This window comes from Natrix helvetica (genome assembly GCF_964273705.1).
Source record: "Natrix helvetica genome assembly, chromosome: 2".
Taxonomy (NCBI): Eukaryota; Metazoa; Chordata; class Lepidosauria; order Squamata; family Natricidae; genus Natrix; species Natrix helvetica.
Window position 1 is genome coordinate 113582232 of NC_138552.1, and position 23915 is coordinate 113606146.

General features: G+C 41.2%; 1 protein-coding gene across 1 annotated transcript; it reads left to right on the forward strand.

Annotated features, from left to right (window-relative positions):
* Window positions 1-26: 26 nt before the first annotated feature.
* On the forward strand, window positions 27-23534 carry RABL3 (RAB, member of RAS oncogene family like 3). Its single transcript, XM_081941677.1, has 8 exons — window positions 27-166; window positions 2338-2429; window positions 4224-4353; window positions 8467-8581; window positions 10529-10679; window positions 13980-14051; window positions 21322-21360; window positions 22799-23534. Exons 1-8 carry the CDS (start codon window positions 121-123, stop codon window positions 22862-22864), a joined length of 711 nt encoding a protein of 236 aa, XP_081797803.1. The 5' UTR covers window positions 27-120; the 3' UTR covers window positions 22865-23534.
* The last annotated feature ends 381 nt before the right edge of the window (window positions 23535-23915 follow it).

Sequence of the window (23915 nt, forward strand, 5' to 3'; positions counted from 1 at the left end):
GCCAATAGAAGATAGGCTTGTACGACTCGATTTCTGATTGGTCTACTTTAGGAAGAATGAAAGTGGAGAGGTGGCCTACGTCGGCAGCTGCTTCTGGTAATTGCCCCTGAAGGGGGAAAAATGGCTGCCTTAGAAAGGGTGAAGGTGCTTGTGTTGGGTGATTCAGGTGAGTGGGTGAGGGCGTGAGGAGCGACCGCAGCCGTCCTCCAAGAAGAAGAACCACGCTCTGCCACTCTATATGGCATGGGGCAGAAATAATTAGCAGGGCTCCAAATTGGCAGTTATTTGGAATTCCTTTTCTGCTTTAAAATGGTTTCTTCGGAAACCGGAACAAGAAATAGTGCAACAGACAATACAGCTATTTTTTTCTGATTTCTAGAAAGCGTGGTTATTTAACGCATCCATATTCTGCTTCCCGTCTCAACTTGGTCCAGTGCAGTGAAGAGTGCTCTGCTGTGTATGTAAATGAGGCCATAGCCCTCGATGGTATAAGAGTTTCAACAAAGTTTCTACGAACGCACCTGATTAACCTGTTTGTTTCTCGAACTAATATACTACAGAGGTGCAGTTGCAGAAACATTAGCCCTTCATACAAACATATTTGTGTATAGTATGTTTTCAATAACTATTGGTGTGTGTCATCATTCTGCAGTAGGTTAATGGACTAAGATAAGACCCCAGCTCCTCCCTGTGTGCATTTTGCTCCCTTCCTCCTCATCTTTGTCAATTTTAAATCAAGTGCAATGTGACTGTTTATTGTTTTGAAATTTAAATATTTTATTGATGTTTTAATGATTGGTAAGCCTCATAGAGTCACCTTTAGACAAGATTATTAATTAATAATAGTTCTCTTCCCTCCTCCCACCCCTTTTTAGGATGTAGAGAACTGTTAAGATATTTCTGGGTGCAATAGAATCCCAGAATTGGAAAGAGCCATTTTATACCATTGAATTAGTCCTCCTGCTCAGTACAAGAATCTAGATTAAAGCATTTTCAATGGATGGCTAATTAGCCTTCACTTGAACTCATTCAGCAAAGTAAAATGTATGATATCCTATTGTAATTTGTTTCATTTGTCATTCTATGCCTGTGTATTTTATATTTGAGTGCAGTAAAAAACCTTTGCACTTGTCTGTATTAAATTTCATTTAGTCTTTTTCTTCCCTATTAAAGCTATCAAGAATATAGAATCCCAGATTTGGAAGTGTGCACAGAAATAATCAGTCCAGCCCCTTACTCACTGCTGGAACTGTTAAAGTATGATGATTATGAACAGAAAGAATATATCAAATGTATATGGTGCTTGCCTCCCAGACTCTTTAGTCAAATCAATCTTAATTACAGTGACAAAACAACCAAAAAGAATAAAGTACAATCACAGACCATATTTTTACTTAGCAGTTTGTTTGTTTGTTTGTTTGTTTGTTTGTTTGTTTAGTGTATGGTATACAATGGCATGGAAATCTACACTTGCTAGACACAAAGCAGACCTGACAACCAAATTGCTAGTTCATTCTGTTTGACGCTTGCCCATCTATCCTTGAAGCACTGCACGGGGTAAACTAGCTTTACATCAATTAACCAGTGGCACTGAGGTTACTGGCTCTTCCAGATTCCTCTGCTGCTCATGTCATGATGCCTCATATCTGGCCAGGTCCAGTGCTGGCTTCTGCTCTCCGTATACATGAACGCAGCTAGGTTTTCCCCACTCAAGTAGTACCCATTTATCTACTTACAATATTGCATGCTTTTGAACTGCTGGATGGGTAGGAGCTAGGGATTGAGAAACCGGAGTTCACTCCATCTTATGGAGCCAGGCTTGAACCGCCAAAGTGCAAATAATTTCTGGGCAGCAGTTCCAGCATCATTAAGCCACTGCCACCACATCCTCTTATCAGTATAATCCACCGCAGATCTTTGGTTTTGTGATGATTTGTCCAAGGATTAATGACCAATGATTTATTCAAGATAAGGCAAGTTACCTACAGGCTGCCATCAGTTATGACATACTCCTCTAATGCTATTAATATGTCAACCATGGAAGATCAGTTTACAATCATTTGAAGATATAAGACAAACAATCTAGTCTATCTTTTTTGGAAAATCCAACTTGCACAATACTGAATCTAATTTTTGCACTTGTTACATAGAATATAGAGTGACAGAATTTGGAAGGATCTTGGAGGTCTTTTAGTCCAATTCCCTGCTTAAGTAGGAGACACGATAAGAGCTATCTAGGGTGGTTTGTTCCTATTTAATTTCAGTTATATAGCAAAGCTAAAATGACAGCAGAAATGTTTGTTAGTTTTGAAGGTTTGTTTTATTATTTTGTTTCAGGTGTGGGAAAATCATCACTTGTTCACCTATTATGTCACAATCAGATGCTGGGAAATCCATCCTGGACGGTTGGCTGCTCTGTTGATGTCCGTGTATGTGGAAACACCTGATAATTTGTGATGTCTTTGAAATAATGCATTTTACATACAGAAAATTAGTGATATCTAACTGCAGAAGTAAAGCATAATTGCAATGTAAGAGTATCTCTTACTTGATGAGCACTACCCATTATTGATAACTCTAACATGTCTAGAGGTGGAGATGAGAAGGAAAGCAATGTAGAAATATAGAAATAGAAAATGAACAACAGAAAAAGACCCTAATAGTCCATCACCCCTTGAAGGGTTTTTTGTTTACTTTTTAATGTATTTATTATTTTTAATTATTGTAATTTTTGTTGGATGATGGACATATGTTTATCCCAGGCACGTTTAAATTTAAAATGCGATGGTCTAGGGGAGGTATTTAAATATTCATAAACTTGCAGGTGTTTTCTATAACTGATAGTCTGTTTTCTTCTGCATCTTTGCAAAAATATGCAGTAAAAATCAGTAAAAGAGATGTACATGCACTGTATATAAAGTCAGTGGAATAGGAATTGAATAAAAGTAGAAAAATATTGGCCAAAGAGTGGACAAATTAGCTTTCCAGATTTTTGCAAATATATTATGATTCTGTGATCCTCATTATAGTTCTTGTGGAGAGTACAGTAGTCTGTTGATTCTTTGAAAGATGTTTTATACTGATTGGCTGCCAAGACATATTTAACCATCTTTATTTCAAAAAATGTTTCTGAATACAAAATTATTCTTAGGGGCAAATAATGAATAGCTACTAACCAGGCTTCCTTTTGAAGCATTCTCTGATCCGAAAACAGAAAAGTTGCAAATCTAATTGTTGAGTAGAGTTCTGGAGACAGAAAGAGCAGGAAAAAATGATCATGAAATTGTGTCTGGTACAGGTTTTTTTGTAGTGTATTCTTTGCTTATTATACTTTGACACAGTATTTTTAATTTATCTGTAGTATTAACATGCATGCAAAAATTAATTAGATCTATGTCAGTGTTGGGTTCCAGATCCCGTTGCAACCAGTATGGTGCAATGGGGCCCGGCGTTCACCACATGAACGCACGCAGCAGGTGCACACATGGGTCCTTACCTCCTGCGACGCTGCGCGACGCTCCAGCTGCTCAGCAGAGTGTCATGCAGGCGCCGTACACTGCATGCACAGAAGCGCTGAAGGGCTCAAACACAGGTAAAGAGGGCAGGTGGGTGGCCCCTCTGGAGCACCATACCAGAACGGTACCCGGTGCTCCCGCCAGGCACCAGTACGCCTGTACCGGGGTGTACTGTCTGCAACCCACCACTGATCTATGTGAACTATTTGGGGTGCATTTGATCAAATTGTAAGTAAACTGTCATAATATTTGCATCCACCTGAAGATTTAGTGCAGCTGCTTTGAGGACTCTTGCAGATCATCTTCATGCAATTAATTTTTTTCTCACCAAAATTGGTAATAAAGGGACTGCCAAATTAAATGATTCAGATAATTCATTCTCCATAAAAAACATGTTTGGATTTTTTTCGTCATAATAAGTAAATGTAATATAAGTATCTTCAGGAAAGTGCTTATTTTTTGCTTTTTTCCTATTAAGGAATATTTCACCTTGTTACCTTCATTACCATTTGGGGGAAAAAACAACCCTACTGCATCGTGTCCATAGCCCAAAGAAGCTGCATTCTTAGAAACTCATTGCTGAACCTAATTATCTCCTCAGCCCACCTTTACTATATTCTACAGAGGTACTTCATTATGTAATGGAATGCTGGTTTTAATTTACTGTCCCTTTAAATTTATTTATGCTATGTGGTTTCTTGTTGCCAGATTCATGACTACAAAGAAGGAACTCCAGATGAAAAGATCTATTTCATCGAATTATGGGATGTTGGTGGTTCTGTAGGCAGTGCTAGTAGTGTGAAAAGCACACGTCTTACGTTCTACAATTCAGTTAATGGTAATGGATACATTTTAAAGACCTGTTACATTCTACAGAAGTTGGTTTGATTTATGTAGACCATGTTCCATAAATATTGCAAACAAGAATTTTACATTAAAGAACAATTATTGGCTGAATTTCAATTTCAAATACTTCACTTTCTTGGATACAATGTACCGTATTTTTCAGAGTATAAGACGCACCTTTTTCCCTCAAAAAGGCTGAACATTTAGGTCCGTCTTATACATCGAATACAGCATTTTTGCCTCCTGAAGCCCGCCCCTTCACCAAAATGGCCGTGCATAGCTTGTAGAAGGCTTTCAGAGAGCTCCTGGGGGCTGGGGAGGGCAGAAATGAGCAAAAAAATGGGCCGTTTTTTGCTCAATTTCCCCCCACCCCCACCCCCAGTAGTACTCTATAAGCCTCCATGCAATTTTCTTGACAAAAAATGGGCCATTTTTGCTGGTTTTTGGCCTCACCCAGGAGTACTCTGCAAGCCTCCCAAAGGCTATTCATGCCTTTTAAAAAAAGGGAGGTTTGCAGAGTGCAAAAACTTTTTTTTTTCCTTTCGGAAAGCTCTCTAGTTAGAGTGATTGATGAGAATTACATTGATCAAGTGCTGTGCCACCAGAAACAAAGTCTTAGGTGCTGCAGATTGTCAGTGATCTCCTTCTCCAGCACATGGATAAATACACCTGGAAAAATCTACCTACCTACCTACTCTCTCTCCCTACCTACCTACTGTATTTCTCTCTCTTTCTCTCTATCCCTCTTATCTATCTACCTACCTACTTTTTTAAAAAAAATGCCTCTTCAAAACCTTGGTGCACCTTATACTCCGGTGCCTCTTATACTCTGACAAATATGGTATATTTACAAGTGTCAACAAATTGGTTTAACTTTTTTCCTGAACAGGATTCTGGGTGTATTTATTATTCATAATGTTTATTTGAAAACCAGTACATTCTAGTTTGCAATGGATTAAATTTATTTATTCATGTACATTTATTTATTCAATTTACATGCCACCCATCTTGCCTAGAGGCAGTATATGAACTTGTATATATTCTGTATCTGTGTCACTGCTACCGTGTTTCCCCGAAAATGCAACATGTCCCGAAACTAAACCCTTGCCACATTTTTCGCGTGGGCAAAAATATAAGCCCACCCCCGAAAATAACCCCCCCCCCTCCGGCCAGGCAGAGCACCGCTCACTGACCTAGCGTTATTCCGAAAGCGCCAAGTCCAGGAGCAGGGGGGGAGCGCTCACGTTGCTTGTCGCCTTCGGGATACCGCTAGGTTGGGGAGTGGCGTTCTGCCTGGCCGAAGGGGAGAGTTGCCGGGCGGCTGCTCCCTTGTGAACTGGCTCCCGAAGAGCCGGGCACAGCCTCAGGGGCGAAGCAGCCATGAGGTAACCATGCCCACGAGCAGCCACCCGGCAAATCCCCTCTCCAGCCGGGAAGAGCGCCATTCACTGACCTAGGGGGTAATCCCTAAGGTGCCAAGCCATGTGGCGCTCTGCCCGCCCCCCAGCTCCTGTGGCTTGGCACATTCGGGATACCCCCTAGGTCAGTGCATGGAGCTCTGCCCGGCTGGAGAAGGGGGTTGCGCGAGCGCCTGTTCTGCCCGCAGCCTCACCAAGCCCTTGCGCAGCTCTCCCAGGCCACCGCCGCTGGCTGCTGCTGCCCACCGCCGCCCGCCCCCGCTCCGCGCATAACTTCTAAACTCCAAAACTCGGGGCCGAGTCTTTCAGCATCGGCCGCTCTAGGAGTGCTCTCTATGGTGGGCCAGCTGCTGGAAGACTCTGTCCGGAAGACTCTCTGTCTGGCAGCCAGCCCACCATAGAGAGCACTCCTAGAGCGGCCGATGCTGAAAGACTCGGCCCCGAGTTTTGGAGTTTGGAAGTTATGCGCGGAGCGGGGCGGCGGCGGGCAGCAGCAGCCAGCAGCAGTGGCCTGGGAGAGCTGCGCAAGGGCTTGGTGAGGCTGTGGGCGGAACAGGCGCTCGCGCAACCCCCTTCTCCAGCCGGGCAGAGCTCCATGCACTGACCTAGGGGGTATCCCGAATGTGCCAAGCCGCAGAAGCTGGGGGGCGGGCAGAGCGCCACATAGCTTGGCACCTTAGGGATTACCCCCTAGGTCAGTGAATGATGCTCTTCCCGGCTGGAGAGGGGATTTGCCGGGCGGCTGCTCGTGGGCATGGTTACCTCATGGCTGCTTCGCCCCTGAGGCTGTGCCCGGCTCTTCGGGAGCCAGTTCACAAGGGAGCAGCCGCCCGGCAGCCCCAAAACAATAAGCCCTCCCTGATAATAAGCCCAAGGGCATATTTCGTGGGGCAAAAGAAAATAAGCCCCTGTTGTATTTTCGGGGAAACACGGTACATATATGTACCTTAAAGATTTCTGGGCCATTCTTTATTTATATTCATGAAATTATGAAGTAATGTATAACTAATACTAGTTTCAAAGTAGAATACCAACTATTCTTATCAGATGCCTTAATCTTTAGCTACATATACTTGGAGCTAAAGATATTCTAAATTTGAATTAGGACTAACATGTGAATTGCTATCAAACCACCAACCATCCTACATAATTTTTATTGTTCAGTTTTACATAAATTTTATTGCTGGAATAGTTGCATCCTCATCTGAAAAAGATTGAATCCATACCCAGGATCTTAGTAATTCTATAACCAGTAGCATTTGATATGAAATGATTGGGAATTAGAAACGAGAATTTTTCCGGGAGGTTAGACCTAAGAACATTTCATTTTTTTTGTGGGAACTTAAGACCAAGATATAAACCAATCCCCCCCCCCAAAAAAAAACAGGAAACAGGATCATAAAGCAATAATGTGCAAGGACTTGGGGGCAAGGTCTTATTAAACAGGGAACATGCTTACAGTCGTTTCAGTTCAAGAAAGTCAGTCAGGGAAGAGCAATCAAGGAACTGAACACATTTACATTGCAGCATTCAGTTCTATGGTTCATTATATAGTGCTATCATATCTAGACCAAAATCCTTCCAGCTCAGGACTTAGTACTCTTTCCTTATATAATTATTTTTTTTATTTTCCAGGTAATCCATCAAATTCCTTTGTCCTAGCTGATTGCTTCATGATGCCTGATTGCTTCATAATGCATCATAATTGATTTTATAACCTTGTTAGTTAGACAAAACTGGCTTCTACAATACCATGTTTCCCCGAAAATACAACCTGTCCTGAAACTAACACCTTGCCACATTTTTCGTGCGGGCAAAAATATAAGCCCACCCCCGAAAATAAGTCCCTTGGACAACCCGCTCCCCCATCTGGCCAGGCAGAGCACCGCTCACCGACCTAGCGGTATCCAAATGCACCAAGCGGGGGGGTGAGGGTGCTCACATTGCTTGGCACCTTCGGGATACCGCTAGGTTGGGGAGTGGAAGACTCTCTGTCCTGAAGACACTCTGTCCGGCAGCTGGCCTACAACCATAGAGCGCACTCCTAGAGCGGCCACTGCTAGAAGACTTGCCAGCCAAGTTTTGGAGTTTGGAAGCCGGAGAAGAAGTTATGCTCTGAGCGCAGTGGGGGCGGAACAGGGGCTCACGCAACCCACCTCTCCAGCCAGGCAGAGCTCCATGCACTGACCTAGGGGGTATCCCGAATGTGCCAAGCCGCTGGAGCTGGGGAGCAGGCAGAGCACCACGTGCCTTGGCGCCTTAGGGATACCCCCTAGGTCAGTGAATGGCGCTCTGCCCGGCTGGAGAGGGGGTTTACTCGGCGGCTGCTCGTGAGCATGGTCATCTCATGACTGCTTCGCCCCTAGGTTGTGCCCAGCTCTTCGGGAGCCAGTTCGCAAGGGAGCAGCTGCCCAGCAACCCCAAAACAATAAGCCCTTCCCCTATAATAAGCCCAAGGTCATATTTCGTGGGGCAAAAGAAAATAAGACCCTGTCTTATTTTGGGGGAAACACGGTAGTTTACTTCTAAATATGGTTAGCTTTCATTCTGTCCTTAATGAAAGATTGAATAAATACTCTCATTTTTGTGCTGTTTTGAGACCTGGCTTTGTTTCTATAATTGCTTTCCTTTAATATGCTTTTGGTTATCTTTGAGGAAAAAAAATTAAAAAAACTTTTCTTACTTAGGAATCATTTTAGTGCACGATTTAACCAACAAAAAGTCCTCCCAAAACGTGTATCGATGGTCTTTGGAAGCTCTCAACAAAGACGTGACTCCATCTAGCGTCCTGGTGACAAATGGGTAAGTAGGTAGAATATACAGCCATCCACTATCATTGTGATGGCCATGTGAATTAGATGGAAGGATGACATGTTGTAAAATTTTGAAAATGTGTAGCCTCTTTTCTTTTCAGAGAAAAAGAAGGTCCACCTTCTCTAGCAATATTCTCTTCAGAAATCTGTCCTTAAAGGCTGTGTGAAAGTCATAGTATGTGTTTCATACATAAGGAATAGCAGTGACCAACAGTTTTAATAGCAAAAATACATCTAAATATATTCAACTTTACAAAGTAGAATAAGAAAAATACATTGTTTATGGAAATTCTCAATCATCCAGGTCATGGTGGGCCCAAGGGTGTTTTTCAACTCCCTACCGTTCAGTCAGATCTGAAGAAGCTTCTTGGATGAGAAGTAAAATGTCTTCAAGGAAAAAACAAAGTCCAGTTGCCTTTTGAAAAACATCTTTGGGATAAATACATCAATTTTGGCTAATGTTCACGGCTAGTCAGAATTTATCTCCGAAACAAACTGAACATTTCATTAAAATGATTCATAGCTTTGCACTGAATACATTTTAATAATGAAAAATATGTAATTAAAAATAATAGAAACAGGATATTTTCTCCAGATTTTGAGGGATTTGGAGATAGGAAAATAGGAGATTGCTAAAGAGCACTTACCAGAAAAAAGGTAGCCCATCGATCCCATTGTCAGATTATAGAATGTTGAAAACTAGAGATGAAATTAACTTGACATTTATTTATTTGAAACATTTTTATATTCTCCCATCTTACAACAAACTGTCCCAATCAAAAATTAAAACAACACAAAGGCCATATTAAAACTATAACAACCAAATACAAAACCTGGCATGAAATCAAGCTTCCAATAAGCAGGCAGCTCTTCCCAGCACTTGGGAGGAAAACCAGGTCTTCAATGCTTTATGAAAGAGAGGAGGGTAGAGGAGGGTTTGCCCCATTTTAATCATCTAGGTTTGTGTGGAATGCTAGTGCAAATGGTTGCTTTTTTCTGGGTATTTGGATATTTTAAAGAAGCTGTATAAAATTGGATTCCACTATTGGAATTTCCAATACATTTCCATGATGATCAGATCCTGCCTTTGCAATGGAAGATTTAACATACATGTAGCTTTCTAAAACTCGGGCTGAATGTTGATGTAAAGGACCAGAGAACTGACCTTAGGGCAGATATGAGATGGCTGTTAAGGGAGAAAGGAAGGAGCAATCCATTCCATTAAAAAGAGAAAAAATGTTCAAGAGATTGCTCAATCCAGAGATAGAAGGGAGTATGAGAAAAAATTTTTAAATAACCACATCTTGATTTTGTTTAGTATAAGATGGAACTAAGAGAAACTTGGGCTGGCTTTCAAAATTATGCTACTATATACTGCCACAACAAAATATCATTTTGGCATCCTTGCAGCATCCAAAAAATCCACTGTTTCTTGATCTAGCCTACCTCAAAGGCCTGACACTAGATTTTCATAAACGTGCCTTGTACATGTATATTATCTCTACTTTCCATTTGCCATATCCATCTTAGATTTGTTTGTTGTTATATTGTGATGTAAGAGATCTCAAGCAGGGAAAACATGTAATAAACGATTAAAAATAGATTGAGGTTCCTATCTGGTATAAAATTCCCTTGCACTTTCAATAAAATATGTTCTGTGCTAATTTGAAGAGTGCTGCTGCTGTCACCTTCCTTAGCGATACTTTATACTTTTCATGCTTGATCACTATCCTGAAATTAAATCCAGAAATGATGGAAATACTTTTGTATTCAGAGATTGCAGGGAAGCAGCTTAAAGATGGGGTTGCGTTCCCCAACAAAGAGCAAATCTTGATACATGGCTGTGGCAAAGGAGTTTTTTGGGAAACTGCAGCTAGTGTGCCACCTGCAATACTTCATAAACTGCTTTATATCTTATCTTCACTTTCCTTCACAGAGACTATGATCGAGAACAGTTTGCTGATAATCAGATTCCACTGCTTGTCATAGGAACAAAATTAGATCAAATCCCAGAGACAAAACGCAATGAGGTCTTGAGCAGAACTGCTTTTCTGGTTGAGGATTTCAGTGCAGAAGAAATCAATCTGGTTTGTGTTATTCTTTATTTTGTCAGTGTGGATTAATGCTATTTTTGACCATGAATTTTATTTCAGAGAATAATCATTTCCCTGAATTAAATCCTGCTCATTTCCCATTATCGCTGGAAGGTACCCTTAAGCTTTTTTCCCCCTTGCAGACAGAATCAAATAATGTTATGGAGCCCCTAACTCCACACAGCAGCTTTCCTGCCAGTTCTTTGATCCTTCCCAATTTTGTAAAGAAGCAGTAGTAAAGGATGATATTTAAGTCTATTTATCCATTGCAAATTCCTCTCAGCAAATTGCAAATTGCTGCCTCCCAGCAATTTGCCACATGGAGCAAACAGCAAGTTTCACTTTCAATTTTTCCCGATCATCAGCTGTTATAGGCTGTAGGGATTCCTATAGCTTATTGAAGCCTCCGCAAGCCCCTATTTGCTGCAAAGAGGTAAATTGCCCAAAGGCTTGGGGCCGGTGGGTGGGTGGGGCTACATTCAGTGTATAAGACGCACCCAAATTATAAGACGCACCTCCCTCTCTCTCTCTCTCTCTCTCTCTCTCTCTCTCTCTCTCTCTCTCTCTGTCCCTCTACCTACCAACCTACATATTCTCTCTCTCCCTTCCTGCCTACTGTATTTCTCTCTCTCTCTTTCTCTCTCTGTCCCTCTACCTACCAACCTACCTACTCTCTCTCTCCCTTCCTACCTACTGTATTTCTCTCTCTCTCTCTCTCTCTCTCTCCCTACCTACCTACTGTATTTCTCTCTCTCTCTATTTCTCTCTCTCTCTATCCCTTTATCTACCTACCTACCTAACCACCTAACTACTCACTCTCTCTCCCTACCTACCTACTGTATTTCTCTCTTTCTATCCCTCTATCTACCTACCTACTTTTTTTAAAATTTGCCTCTTCAAAACCTTGGTGCATCTTACACTCCAGTGCGTCTTATACTCTGAAAAATACGGTATGTACTGTAAGTAGAATTGAGCCCCTTCATGAGGAAGACTTCAAGAATACTGGAATGACCAGAGTCTCAACTTCTTCAAAACATATCCAGAGTCTATATGCCATGGTGGTGCAGTGGCTAGAATGAAATACTACTTCTGCTTACTGCTGGCTGCCTGCAATTTGGCAGTTCAAATCTCACCATCTAGTAATGGAAACATCCTGATCTCATCAAGGTTGACTCAGCCTTCCATCTTTCTGAGGTTGGTAAAATGAGGACCCAAATTGTTGGGGAAATATGCTGACCCTGTAAACCGCTTAGAGAGAGCTGTAAAGCAGTATATAAGTCTAAGTGCTATTGCTATTGCTATATCGTACAATATGAATGAATTCTTCATTCATAGGTTCTTATGAGATCACTACAAGGTTTAAAGCCCTTTTAAAGTAGACTCATATTTCCAGCTAAATATAAGCTGAGCCATTTTGTCTCCCAGTTGCCTACAGAGGGAGCCATAGCATCAAATATCTTGAACTTCAAAAGAGCCCAATGATCTCCTCTGAATCTTTCCTCCATTTCCTCTAAATGTGTGTATTATGCAAGATTTAACATGGAGGGAATGAAAGTAGGTAACTAGCCCAGAAGACCTTCATAACTCTGAATACCGATTTGATCCTTTTAATCAGGAAACAGTTTTTTACAACATATTTATAGCTGCATGCCAGGATTGAGAAATCCAAGTCTTGCAAACCTTAGGCTGTAGCACAACTTCCGCTGAATGACTTTCGTCAAGACTATCTTTAGTTTGTACAGAATGTTGTTCGATATATGAGATCAGTATGCTCTAACCACACTGGAGATCCACAAGAAAGGGGATCCAGGCTTAGCAGTCACTCAGATTCCCTTATCCAAGTGAACTTTGCTTCAACGCATTTAAATCTTGGGTCTCGCTGTCAACACTTGTCCTTTTATTATTGTTGATTTTGTTTTAATTAAAGGTTGCTATTTATTTATTTATTTAGTATACCATCTCAGCTTCTTTGAGGGAAGGCAAGCACAAAAAAAAAAAAAATAACTAAATTGATATTGATGCACTTCTTGCAGGTTTATAGGTCTAGATATTAATTTTTACTCTAAAAATTAAATATTAATTTATTCCTAATTATACAGTGTTGAAACAGCAAGCTAATATAATTAGACAGTTCAAAGTTGGGAACTATATATTTAAGGAAGATGATAATTTATTTGAATTTGTAAAAATTGCTAGCAGAATTCTATAGTTCAATTTTCGTCCTTACCATTCTGCCCCTCTACCCTTCCTCCAAAAGGCATTTTTCCCCCAGTCCTAATAAAAAAAAGTATCTCAGATCTTTCTGTCCTCCTACTTTGCTCTACAGCAATAGCACTCTGTGACAGGCTTGTCTCAGAGAATGACTGGCACTGGCCTAGGGCGTCCAATGAGCTTCCATGGCTGAGGGAGGATTAGGAACTGGATCTTTCCATTCCTAGTCCAAATCCTTAACCACCACATCAAATTGGCTGTCTGGGTGAAGAATGATCAGGTGTCTAAATAAGTATGTCAAAAACACGGTGGTGTATAAATACACTTGCTCTGTCTTTGACAAGTAATTCTGGGATGGAGGCTTCAGGTTTTTGGTCTTCTGGGGCAACAAGTGTATTGATTGCTACTGACTAATGATTTACAAAACCAGATAACCAATACAGCAGTGGTGGGAGGGAGATTGCAGTAGGATAGATACATTAAGCTGCCAAAGGAAAGAATACTGATTAAGTTGAGAGAAAGACTATTACTGTTGGATGTGAAAATAAAACTTTGCTTCAGCTTGTATTTGGTGGAATGAATGCACAAATGAAAATGCTAAGTGTAAAAAAAGAATTAAGAAAGAAATATTATATTTTAGTTGTGAAAAGCTGCTAGTGAAAATAAAACAGTATTGAAGTTTTAGAAAAGTCACTATTATCCAGTTAATATAATACAGTACCTACAAAAACATAGAGGTTCATTTGTTTTTTAAAAAAATCAGATTCAAATATTCAGGAACTAATGATAGCTGTCTGATAAGTTCTCTCTAATTATCTGAAAGCAATAGGTAGATTATATTCTACAAGTGCCTCTCTTCCCAAAAATTATATTTTATGTTCTTTGGTCCTGCTTTTTTTAGTGAATACCGCATATTGGAAAAAATATTTTATGAGAAATGCGTGACAGTAGGTTTGGCAACAGTAGGTTTGTTTGAACATTTGTTGCATCTCACACTTCAAAACTCCTCTGTACTTTTTAGGGACTATCTACCAATGAGCAAATTAAGAAATTAAAGACAAAAATGATGTTTTGATCTTTCAGGATTGTACATGTCCTCGTTACTTGGCTGCAGGTTCCTCCAATGCTGTCAAGCTTAGCAGATTTTTTGATAAGGTAAATCTTTATTCTTCTCAGTTGACAGAATACAGAATGAAAGACTTCTGCAACCTGATCTAAATTAAACAGTCTTTATTGCAGGGATGTCAAATTCAAGGCCCAGGGGCCAGATTCGCCCCATGGGTGCTTAGATCTGGCCAATGGGGTCGCCAATATGAGTGATGTCGAGCTGCTCATACCCATCCTGGCCACACACACACACACATGCTCCCAAGGTCAAACATAACCCTGATGCGGCCCTCAATGAAATCAAGTTTGACACCCCTGCTTTATTGCATAAGACCTGCACAGACCTCTCAGAGTATGCAGCTAGGTTTGGCAGCCTATTGAGGAAGTAGAAGTAATTGTAGGGTTCTGGCACAGTTCCCACAATTTTGTGCTTTACCTGAATTTGCCTAACAATAATGTTAAGCCGTTTGCTTTAGTATTTCAATTCGGATTGCTTGAACTGCACTCGGTTAATCTCTTTCTTACACCTTATCAACATCAGGACTGTAGAAATGACAACAAGAACATAACCTAGTTTAGGTTTGTTATGTTTATTTTAATGCCAAAGAAAAAGCCAGGACTATTCAGCTTTTGTAAAACATGCCACCATATAGAATGCTTTTAATAGCCTGTTAAGATCAGCTGTTATTAGGGCTGTTGTGCTATCTGTAGCCTATGTTTTCATTGCTTCCTTTAGACAGTCAGCCTTCTCATGATTTTACTGTAGGATAAAGAAGAACCAACTCCTAGAATTATAAAAAGATAATATTTAAAAATATAACAAACAAAATCACATTCTTGTTTATATAAGCACTTAATTTATTTTTAATCTATTTTAATAATAAAGCATTTTTACTCAGTAAGATCCAAAAGAGTCTGTCTAGTTTGTCACCATCACTAAAAAGAACCTATGACAAGATTACACCTTTAATCTCCATGTTCAAGAAAAAATATTGAACAAAGGGGATCAAGAAAATTCCTTTTCCTGTTAATAGAAGAAGTCCTTGACTTTCAATAGTTCATTTGGAGACTGTACAAAGTTACAACGGCAATGAAAAAAATGACTTATTACTGTTTTTCACACTTATGCCCACTGCAACGTCCCTATTGTCATGTGATCAAAATTCATACTCTTAGCAATTGGTTCATATTTATGACAGATGCAGTGTCCCGGAGTCATGTGATCACCTTTTGCGACCTTCTGACAAACAAAATCAATGGGGAACCCAGATTCATTTAACAACTGTATTACTAACTTAACAATTACGGTGATTTGTTTAACAACTGTGGCAAGAAAAGTCATAAATTCACTTAACAAATATCTCGTTTAGCAACAGAAATTTTGAACTTAATTGTGCTTGTAAATCAAGGACTACTTGTAAAGAACCCATTAAATTTGAGGGTCTGATCTGTATGCTGTGGAGACATCACTGTTCTGCTGATGCCTGAATATGCACGTGGGCATCTTAGAAAAACAATCAACGATACCAGAACTTTCAAGAAATCAGAGTAAGATATTCTGTACTAAAATGCCAAATGGGACATCTGAACATTTAGGTGTTACACGTTGCTAAATATTGTGTTGCATTGTTTCACTTCTCCAGGATTCCTGCCAAGATCTGTTACAATCAAAGCAGTGCATGCTCACCACCTTCTTTGGTGGTGCATGCAGTTTGGATCTCCTAAACTACTCTCTTGAGGGCAAATGGCATTTTGGTCATCTCCGCCTTCACAAGAATTTCCTGTCACAAGATTTGTGGATATGTGTCTGACAGACTGGAAGCCTATTTTATGCCACCTACTGAAAAAGAAGTTTTGATGCCTTTCAGAAACTTTCTGTCTCCATTCTTTTAATTCTAAATGGGTTTCTTTTCTAATGTCTCTCCGTTTTCTGTGAAAGGCCATCAATGCAAGTTTGTTGTGGCTTTTTTACTATTCATTCCTCTGCTCAGAATTAGTCAACATTTTTTCTTGTTTGGTTTCTTTTTTTCTTTTTCTTTTCTTTTTTTTTTGTTAAATTTAACATGTATCTCTCTATTTCTGAAATGGGCTTTTTCTTGGAACATTTCAGTGCTTTCTTAGTTGACTTTTAAAGTACTTGAAGCCATTCTTCTTAATGTTTGCTTACATTGAAAGTATTTTTCTTTTGCCAGTTCCTCTATGCATCATGCTGGTGAACTTTGTGCGCTTATTATTGATCCGTCTTATCTCATGTGGCAGAAAGACAGTTACACTCTGACCAGATGTTTCTTTTCTGCCAAAGATCATCACTGCTTTCTCTCAGGCTCAGGGCATTGCTCTGCCAACCTTTTCCCCTAATTCATCAGTCGACATGCAATGGGTGATTCGTGTGTGTGTGTATATATATATATAATATATATTCATTCATTCATAGATTTTCACGGGTGTAGGTATGCTGGTCTTGTTGTATTTGGGTTTTTTCCGTATAAGATTGAGATTGTCTTGGCAACGTTTCGGCGAGGTCTCACTCGCCATCCTCAGGCTGATGCCAAAAACACCAGCCTGAGGATGGCGAGTGATACCTCACCGAAACTTTGCCAGGACAATCTCAATTTTACACGGGAAAAGACCCAAATACTACAAGACCAGCGCGTGTATGTATATATATATGTATATGTGTGTGTGTTTGTGTGTGTGTATGTATATGTATGTATGTATGTATTTGTGTTACAACCCCTGGTATGCCCAAATATGGGAGGGAGCTCACTACTCCCTTTTTCTGTCATTCGGCTCATCACAGAAAACCATCCAGACAGAAACCCATATTTTTATTTTTAATGTTGCCTTTTTATATTTGTGTTGTATTTGTGCTGATAAATAAATAAAGGGAGACTAGTATGGATCCATTTCAAGCTATTTAGCTCTCATCAGCTAGCCATACCCTTACTGGGATTCGAACCAGGGCTGTATTGCATATTAGGCCGATGTAATTGCCACTAAGCCACAGGCTCTCCTCCTTTATCAGCTAAGCCAGGGAAATAGGTATGTATTTGTGTTACAACCCCTGGTATGCCCAAATATGGGAGGGAGCTCACTACTCCCTCTTTCTGTCATTCGGCTCATCACAGAAAACCATCCAGACAGAAACCCATATTTTTATTTTTAATGTTGCCTTTTTATTTTGGGGCATACCAGGGGTTGTAACACAAATACATACCTATTTCCCTGGCTTAGCTGATAAAGGAGGAGAGCCTGTGGCTTAGTGGCAATTACATCGGCCTAATATGCAATACAGCCCTGGTTCGAATCCCAGTAAGGGTACGGCACACGAAGGTGGCCACACATTGGACCTTGTTTTTGTATCTGAGCAGTGGACGAGTGATCTGGGTATAGGGGACTTTGTTGTTACACCCCTGTCATGGTCGGATCACTCATGTCTCCGGCTGGACTTCCCTGGCGCTACCCCCCACCGCGAGGAGGCGGGACCAGATGGTCCAAGCTGGTACTGCCCCAAGCACCTGATGGAGCCGGAGAGGTTCCAGATGGAGCTTGGGCCATTACCTGTAGCCCTGACCCGCGCTCGGTCGGAGGACCTAGCGGCCGCCTGGAATAGGGCGGCGGCTGGGGCCTTGGACCGGGTTGCGCCTTTGCGACCTCTCCTGCGGCAGCGACCCACCCGGGCTCCTTGGTATACCGAGGAGCTGAGGGTGATGAAGCGCCATAGGAGACGTCTAGAGAGCAGGTGGAGGTCCTCACGCTCCGAATCTGATCGAACACAGGTAAGAGCCTATTTACGGACCTACCTTGTGGCATTAAGGGCGGCCAAACGTAGATATTGCGCTGCTCTTATTGCGTCCGCGGATAACCGCCCTGCCGCCCTGTTTAGGGTGACCCGCTCCCTCTTGTCACAGAGGACGCAAGGGGCACCCTTGCAAGGCAGAGCAGAGGAGTTTGGGGAATATCTGCAGGATAAAGTCGCTCAGATCCGGAGCGGATGGGCCCCCCTCAGTGGACCGGACGGGCCGCCAACAGCGAGTCTTGTGAGACCATCCTGGGAGGAGTTTGATTCTGTTGCCCCCGAGGATTTGGATAGGTTGCGTGGACGGCTGCGACCCACCACATGTTTAATGGACCCGTGTCCCTCCTGGTTGGTACTGGCATCTTGGGAGGTGACCCGAGGCTGGCTTCTGGGCCTGGTGAATGCCTCATTGGGTGAGGGATCCTTACCAGCCGCCTTGAAGGAGGCGGTGGTGAGACCCTTACTTAAGAGGCCTGCACTCGACCCAATGGAGCTAGCTAACTATCGTCCAGTCTCCAACCTTCCGTTTTTAGCGAAGGTTGTCGAGAATGTGGTGGCGCAGCAGTTTCCACAACACCTTGACGAATCCGAGTATCTAGACTCACGCCAGTCCGGCTTCCGACCCGGGCACAGCACAGAGACAGCCTTGGTCGCGTTGGTCGATGATCTCTGGAGGGCCAGAGATAGAGGTTGTTCCTCTATCCTGGTCCTATTAGACCTCTCGGCGGCTTTTGATACCATCGACCATGGTATCCTATTGCGCCGGTTGGAGGGGATAGGAGTCGGAGGTACCGTTTTGCGGTGGTTCGGCTCCTACCTCTCCGACCGGAGGCAATGTGTGTTGACAGGGGGACAGAGGTCGACCCCGAGGCCACTCACTTGTAGAGTGCCACAGGGGTCGGTCCTCTCTCCTCTCCTGTTCAACACATATGTGAAGCCGCTGGGTGAGATCATCCGTGGTTTTGGGGTTGAGTATCACCTCTACGCTGATGATACTCAGCTGTATATTTCAACCCCAAACCACCCCAACGAGGCTGTTGAAGTGATGTCCCGGTGCTTGGAAGCCGTCGGGGTCTGGATGGGGGACAACAGACTTAAACTCAACCCCTCCAAGACCGAGTGGCTGTGGCTACCGGCACCTCGGTTCAGCCAGCTGATTCCATCGCTGGCCATAGGGGGCGAACAATTGCCCCCTGTGGAACGGGCGCGCAATTTGGGCGTCCTCCTTGATGCCCGGCTGTCAATGGATGACCATGTGGCAGCCGTGGCGAGGGGGGCGTTCCACCAGGTTCGCCTGGTGCGCCAATTGCGCCCCCTACTGGACCGGGATGCCCTACGCACGGTCACTCATGCGCTGGTGACGTCCCGCCTGGATTACTGCAACGCTCTCTACATGGGGCTGCCCTTGGGACGCGCCCGGAGACTGCAGTTGGTTCAGAACGCAGCCGCGCGGGCTGTGATGGGGAGTACGAGGTACTCCCACGTAACACCTCTCCTGCGCGAGCTGCACTGGCTACCTGTGGTTTTTCGGGTGCGTTTCAAGGTGCTGATTACCATCTTTAAAGCGCTCCATGGCACGGGACCTAGTTACTTGCGGGATCGCATCCTCCCACATACATCCCTGCGGCCAATTCGCTCACACAGGGAGGGACTTCTCCTGGTGCCGTCCACTAGGCAATGCCAACGGGCGACACCAAGGAGTAGGGCCTTCTCTGTGATGGGCCCAACCCTCTGGAATGACCTCCCCCCCGACATTAGAACCACTTCTGACCTCCGCTCCTTCCGGCAAAAATTGAAGACTCACCTGTTCCGATTAGCAGGCCTGGCATAATTACAACTGTCCCTCCTGGCAAATGTATTATTATCTGGTTATCTTAGGGTTTTTTAATCTGTTGTGTCTGTTTTAGGGATTTTAAAAAATTATATTTATTTAGCTTTGTACAGTTCTTTTAATTGCATTTTAACCTCCTCCAAACTGTACATATTTAATTTTTTATTGTATTTTGTGATATTCTCTATGGACTGTACACCGCCCCGAGTCCCTTTTGGGAGAGGGGGCGGTCTAGAAGCACAAATAAATTGAAAAAAATTGAATTGAATGGCTAGCTGATGAGAGCTAAATAGCTTGAAATGGATCCATACTAGTCTCCCTTTATTTATTTATCAGCACAAATACAGCACACACAAACACACACACACATATATATATACATACATACACACACACACACACACACACACACACACACACACATTCACATTGAATATACTTTGCTATTTCAGAAAAGCTTTTTAGCTCTTGTACTGGCGCCCAGGCTTGTGAATTTCCAGTCATCTTTTGTGTTAGCTAATTAACATGAGGATCTTTTGGCATTACCATGTGAACCAATGAACACTTCTGTATGGTAATCTTGTTATTGTTTTATGTATGTGATACACAGAAGCCACATATCTGGTCCTTTATTATGACAGGTTCTTTAATTGATAGTCTAAGCATTCATTCATATTCCTTATACAATGACTATTGGCTGTAAAGGTTCTACAATGCTAAACTTTGGCTTGTTGCTACAATCCAAACTGCAAAATAATGTGAATTTTGTTATACAGAACTACCCATGATGATTATTGTAATTGTATGACATAGTAGCATGCTAACAGAAAACGCTAAGATTTGAAAAAAGGTTTGAAAAACAAATGTTCCCAAAATTAATGAACCAAGTTAAGATGAGAACTGACCCTTGTTTAACTACCACAGGGTCTTTTGGGGAAATAGTACAGACTACATATAAGAATTGAAGCTTGGTGTCTCTTTGTTGCAGGGTGGACTCGTTATATAAAAATAATGTTTTAAAAGAAAACGGAGTATCTCTCTCTAGATCTATTTCTAAATGTTATTGTACATTTTATAGTGTGGATTTCCTGTGAATTTATCCATACAGTACAAGTTTGTTTCCAAACCTTATTTTCTATGTATCTTATTCTGTAAGTTTCTTCTTACTACTTCTTTAATTGTAGTTTCTATAAACATTTTTTTTCTTCTCTCTGCCACTTTTTCCTCTTCTGGTAAACTTGAATCATCCATGCATGTCTTAAAGATCAGGGCAAGCTGCTCTGTCCATTGTGCAGAGAAACTTGGGTCATTTTCTCCTCATCCTAAGTTTTGCAACCCTTCAACAACAAGGTTTGGTTGCTTCGATTGCTAAGTGATGCTTTCTAGGCACTTCATCCATGAACCACTGTTAGATGTTTCCCTGTTCCCAGTGGGGAAAGATAAAAGTTTGCATCAGGGCTGTTGGTGCTGCTGTAGAAATGAACATGGCTGTTGGACTATGCCTCTCCTCTTTGTTCTAAATCACCTGCTTCCTCTCCAATGCCTGCCAATTCCAGAGTCATCAGGGGGCATTGTTATTGTCTCCAACCTGCACAAACCCAGTTTTGGAAAGTAAATATTGTCTCCTGCATGACACAGTATCGTGGATGGATCACATTTAATACTGTTTCTTTTTTATTGTGTTTTAGGTTATAGAAAAGAGATACTATATACGAGATGGTAATCAGGTATATGTCCTTTCCCCTTTTTATTTTATAAATAACATGAGTTGGGCTGATGTTTAAAATCTTTTAAATGCATTGGCTTATTGATTTAGGTAAAGAGAAAGAGGTCCTCATTTTCTCTGTGGAGGTACAAGTGGTCTCTCTGGCAATGAGTATGCGTTGTCAGGAATCAGGTGTATTTAATCCTTGCATTTGTAACGTCTAAACTAATTTATTTCAATTCACAATATATGGATCTTGAAGTAGATTAAGACACCGCAGTTCCTGCAAAATGCTGGGCTATTTGCAATTAATTGAGAAAAAGGAAAGGTTATAAAAATGCTGGATATAGAGACCTGGTAGAAATTCACAAAACATAGGAGACTCATTAGAGTTATTCCTGGTTTACTGCTCAAGCAACAGAATCCATAATGCTGAAAAACTGGTGATAGATTGCTTCAGTTTAGTTTGGGTCTTCATGGCAGCTATGTGGTTGTCTCTCCTGGCATCAGTATAGCACAGTTTTTTTCCCCAAGCAATGGGATTCATTTTCAACACATTCCAACTAATGCATTTTATTAAAAAGGCTCACTCATGAGTTACAACTCATTTCATCAGATGCATAGAGTTGCTAGACTGATAGATTTAAAGTATTGTGAGGTGGGAGAAGGAAGTGAGGGAAAGACAGATTGGCTGTGCAAACACAAGGTACATGTGAAACAAATTGCCAATTGAATTATCAAACAATTGAATCAATCAAACAATTATCAATTGATTAGCTTTCTGACTAAAGTGGCTGATATTTCAGAAGCTGAAGTACAGAGTCTTATGCTAGACAGGTGAGATGCAGTGGGCCATTGCTTCTGAGTGATCTCTGCAATACTATGAGTTGTAAACATGATGGTTTTCCAGAAACAGCTAAACAGACTGGAAAATTGCTTGAATGCTGGCAATCTAAGACTAAATATGTCCCTGCCCAAGAATTTTGGGGGGGACGACAAGGCAGTTTGGAAAATGTCACATAAGTATTTAAAGACATGAAGTCTTCTTGGAGTCTTTAAGGTACAATTTATAGTGGTTAGTTTGGGCTTCTGACTAGAACAAGAACAACATTGCTATTTAAGCAAATATGCTTATTTCAGAACATGGAATGTTTTACCTCAGTAAAAGCTGCTTTGTTAATTTATGGTTAGATTACTTTGATGCAATCTGTGTATTTAATAGTGATCAAGAAGGCATTGATTGGGTTTTTAAAATTTGTAATACTGTTTTATGCAGCCATATGTCCAGACGTACTACAGGAAGCTCTTAAAATTGTGGATACTTTGTAGCCTTAAAGAGTAGAACCAGAGGAGTGCTTTGTTTGTTCAGTAAATTCTAAAAACCTAATTTGTAAAAGTTATATATAATTTTAATAACAATTATTGTGAATTCTAATATAGACATTTTTATCCATTAACAGATTCCGAGCTTCTCAGAAAAAAAGAGAATGGGAAGTGGCTTTGTAAAGAATATTCACTATGACTGATTCTCTGCTGCGCCATCCGTAGAGAGTGGAAAATGAAATGAATTACCTTGTGTTGAATGCAGTGTTCTGGTGCTAAGCAAAATTAGATCCTATCCCAATCAGAGTACACGGAACTGTGTCTTCCAAGGTTTATTTAGAAAGAAGCTGCAATTCACTTATTTGAGAAACATAATGAGTACCTCCCTTTGTTGTAGAGTATGATGTCTCATATTACATTTTTTTTCATTATTATTAATTTGCTGTTAACAAATAATTAAGTCACTGATGAGTGGATGGCTAGGAAAGAGATTCTACAACAATTATACTAACAGCATTCCCACTTATTCCAACAGATACTATGTAACTGATAGCAATCAGAGCTAAGGGATCTCTGACTTAAACATATCTATGAATAATAATGACTCAAACATGAAGGAATAGTATCGGCAAAGCAAGCTTGCAAATAAATGATACTATTCAAGATTTTAAAAATAACCATGCATACCTATTTAATAGTATATTCTACTTCTCATACAATTTCTAAGTGTCATTAATTATATGGTAAAATATACAAAGAAAATTTGGGGAAGAAGAAAAACAAAACATCTTAGTGAAGGATTACACATTAGTGGCCACAAATGTTGTGTGTTCCTATTTTATGGTATGCTCTACATCAGTGTTTCTCAAACTTGGCGACTTTAAGTCCTGTGGACTTCAACTCCCAGAATCCCCCAGCCAGCATAGCTGGCTGGGGAATTCTGGGAGTTGAAGTCCACAGGACTTAAAGTCGCCAAGTTTGAGAAACACTGCTCTACATTTTGACACAATCAAATCTTATCCTCCAGATAGAAGAGTCTGAAAATTCACATATATTTTAGGTGTGTGCAATATTTCAAATTCTATTAGAGCTTGCGCATAGGAGCTGGGTACAATTTCATCTATTCCTTCTTTGGATTTAAACATTTTATTAGATTATAGAATAAAATACTATAAAATATAATCTTAGATTATAGTATAAAATACAAAAGCAAATTGTAAGACACAGTGAGGAGGAAAAGGAGAAAGACAAATG

Excerpts from the sequence above, each read along its gene's own strand:
- RABL3 (XM_081941677.1), top strand. The coding sequence starts at position 121 with ATGGCTGCCTTAGAAAGGGTGAAGGTGCTTGTGTTGGGTGATTCAG. Across the intron at positions 8,582-10,528 it reads AGCGTCCTGGTGACAAATGG|AGACTATGATCGAGAACAGT; the intron begins GTAAGTAGGTAG and ends TTTCCTTCACAG. Across the intron at positions 14,052-21,321 it reads TTAGCAGATTTTTTGATAAG|GTTATAGAAAAGAGATACTA; the intron begins GTAAATCTTTAT and ends ATTGTGTTTTAG.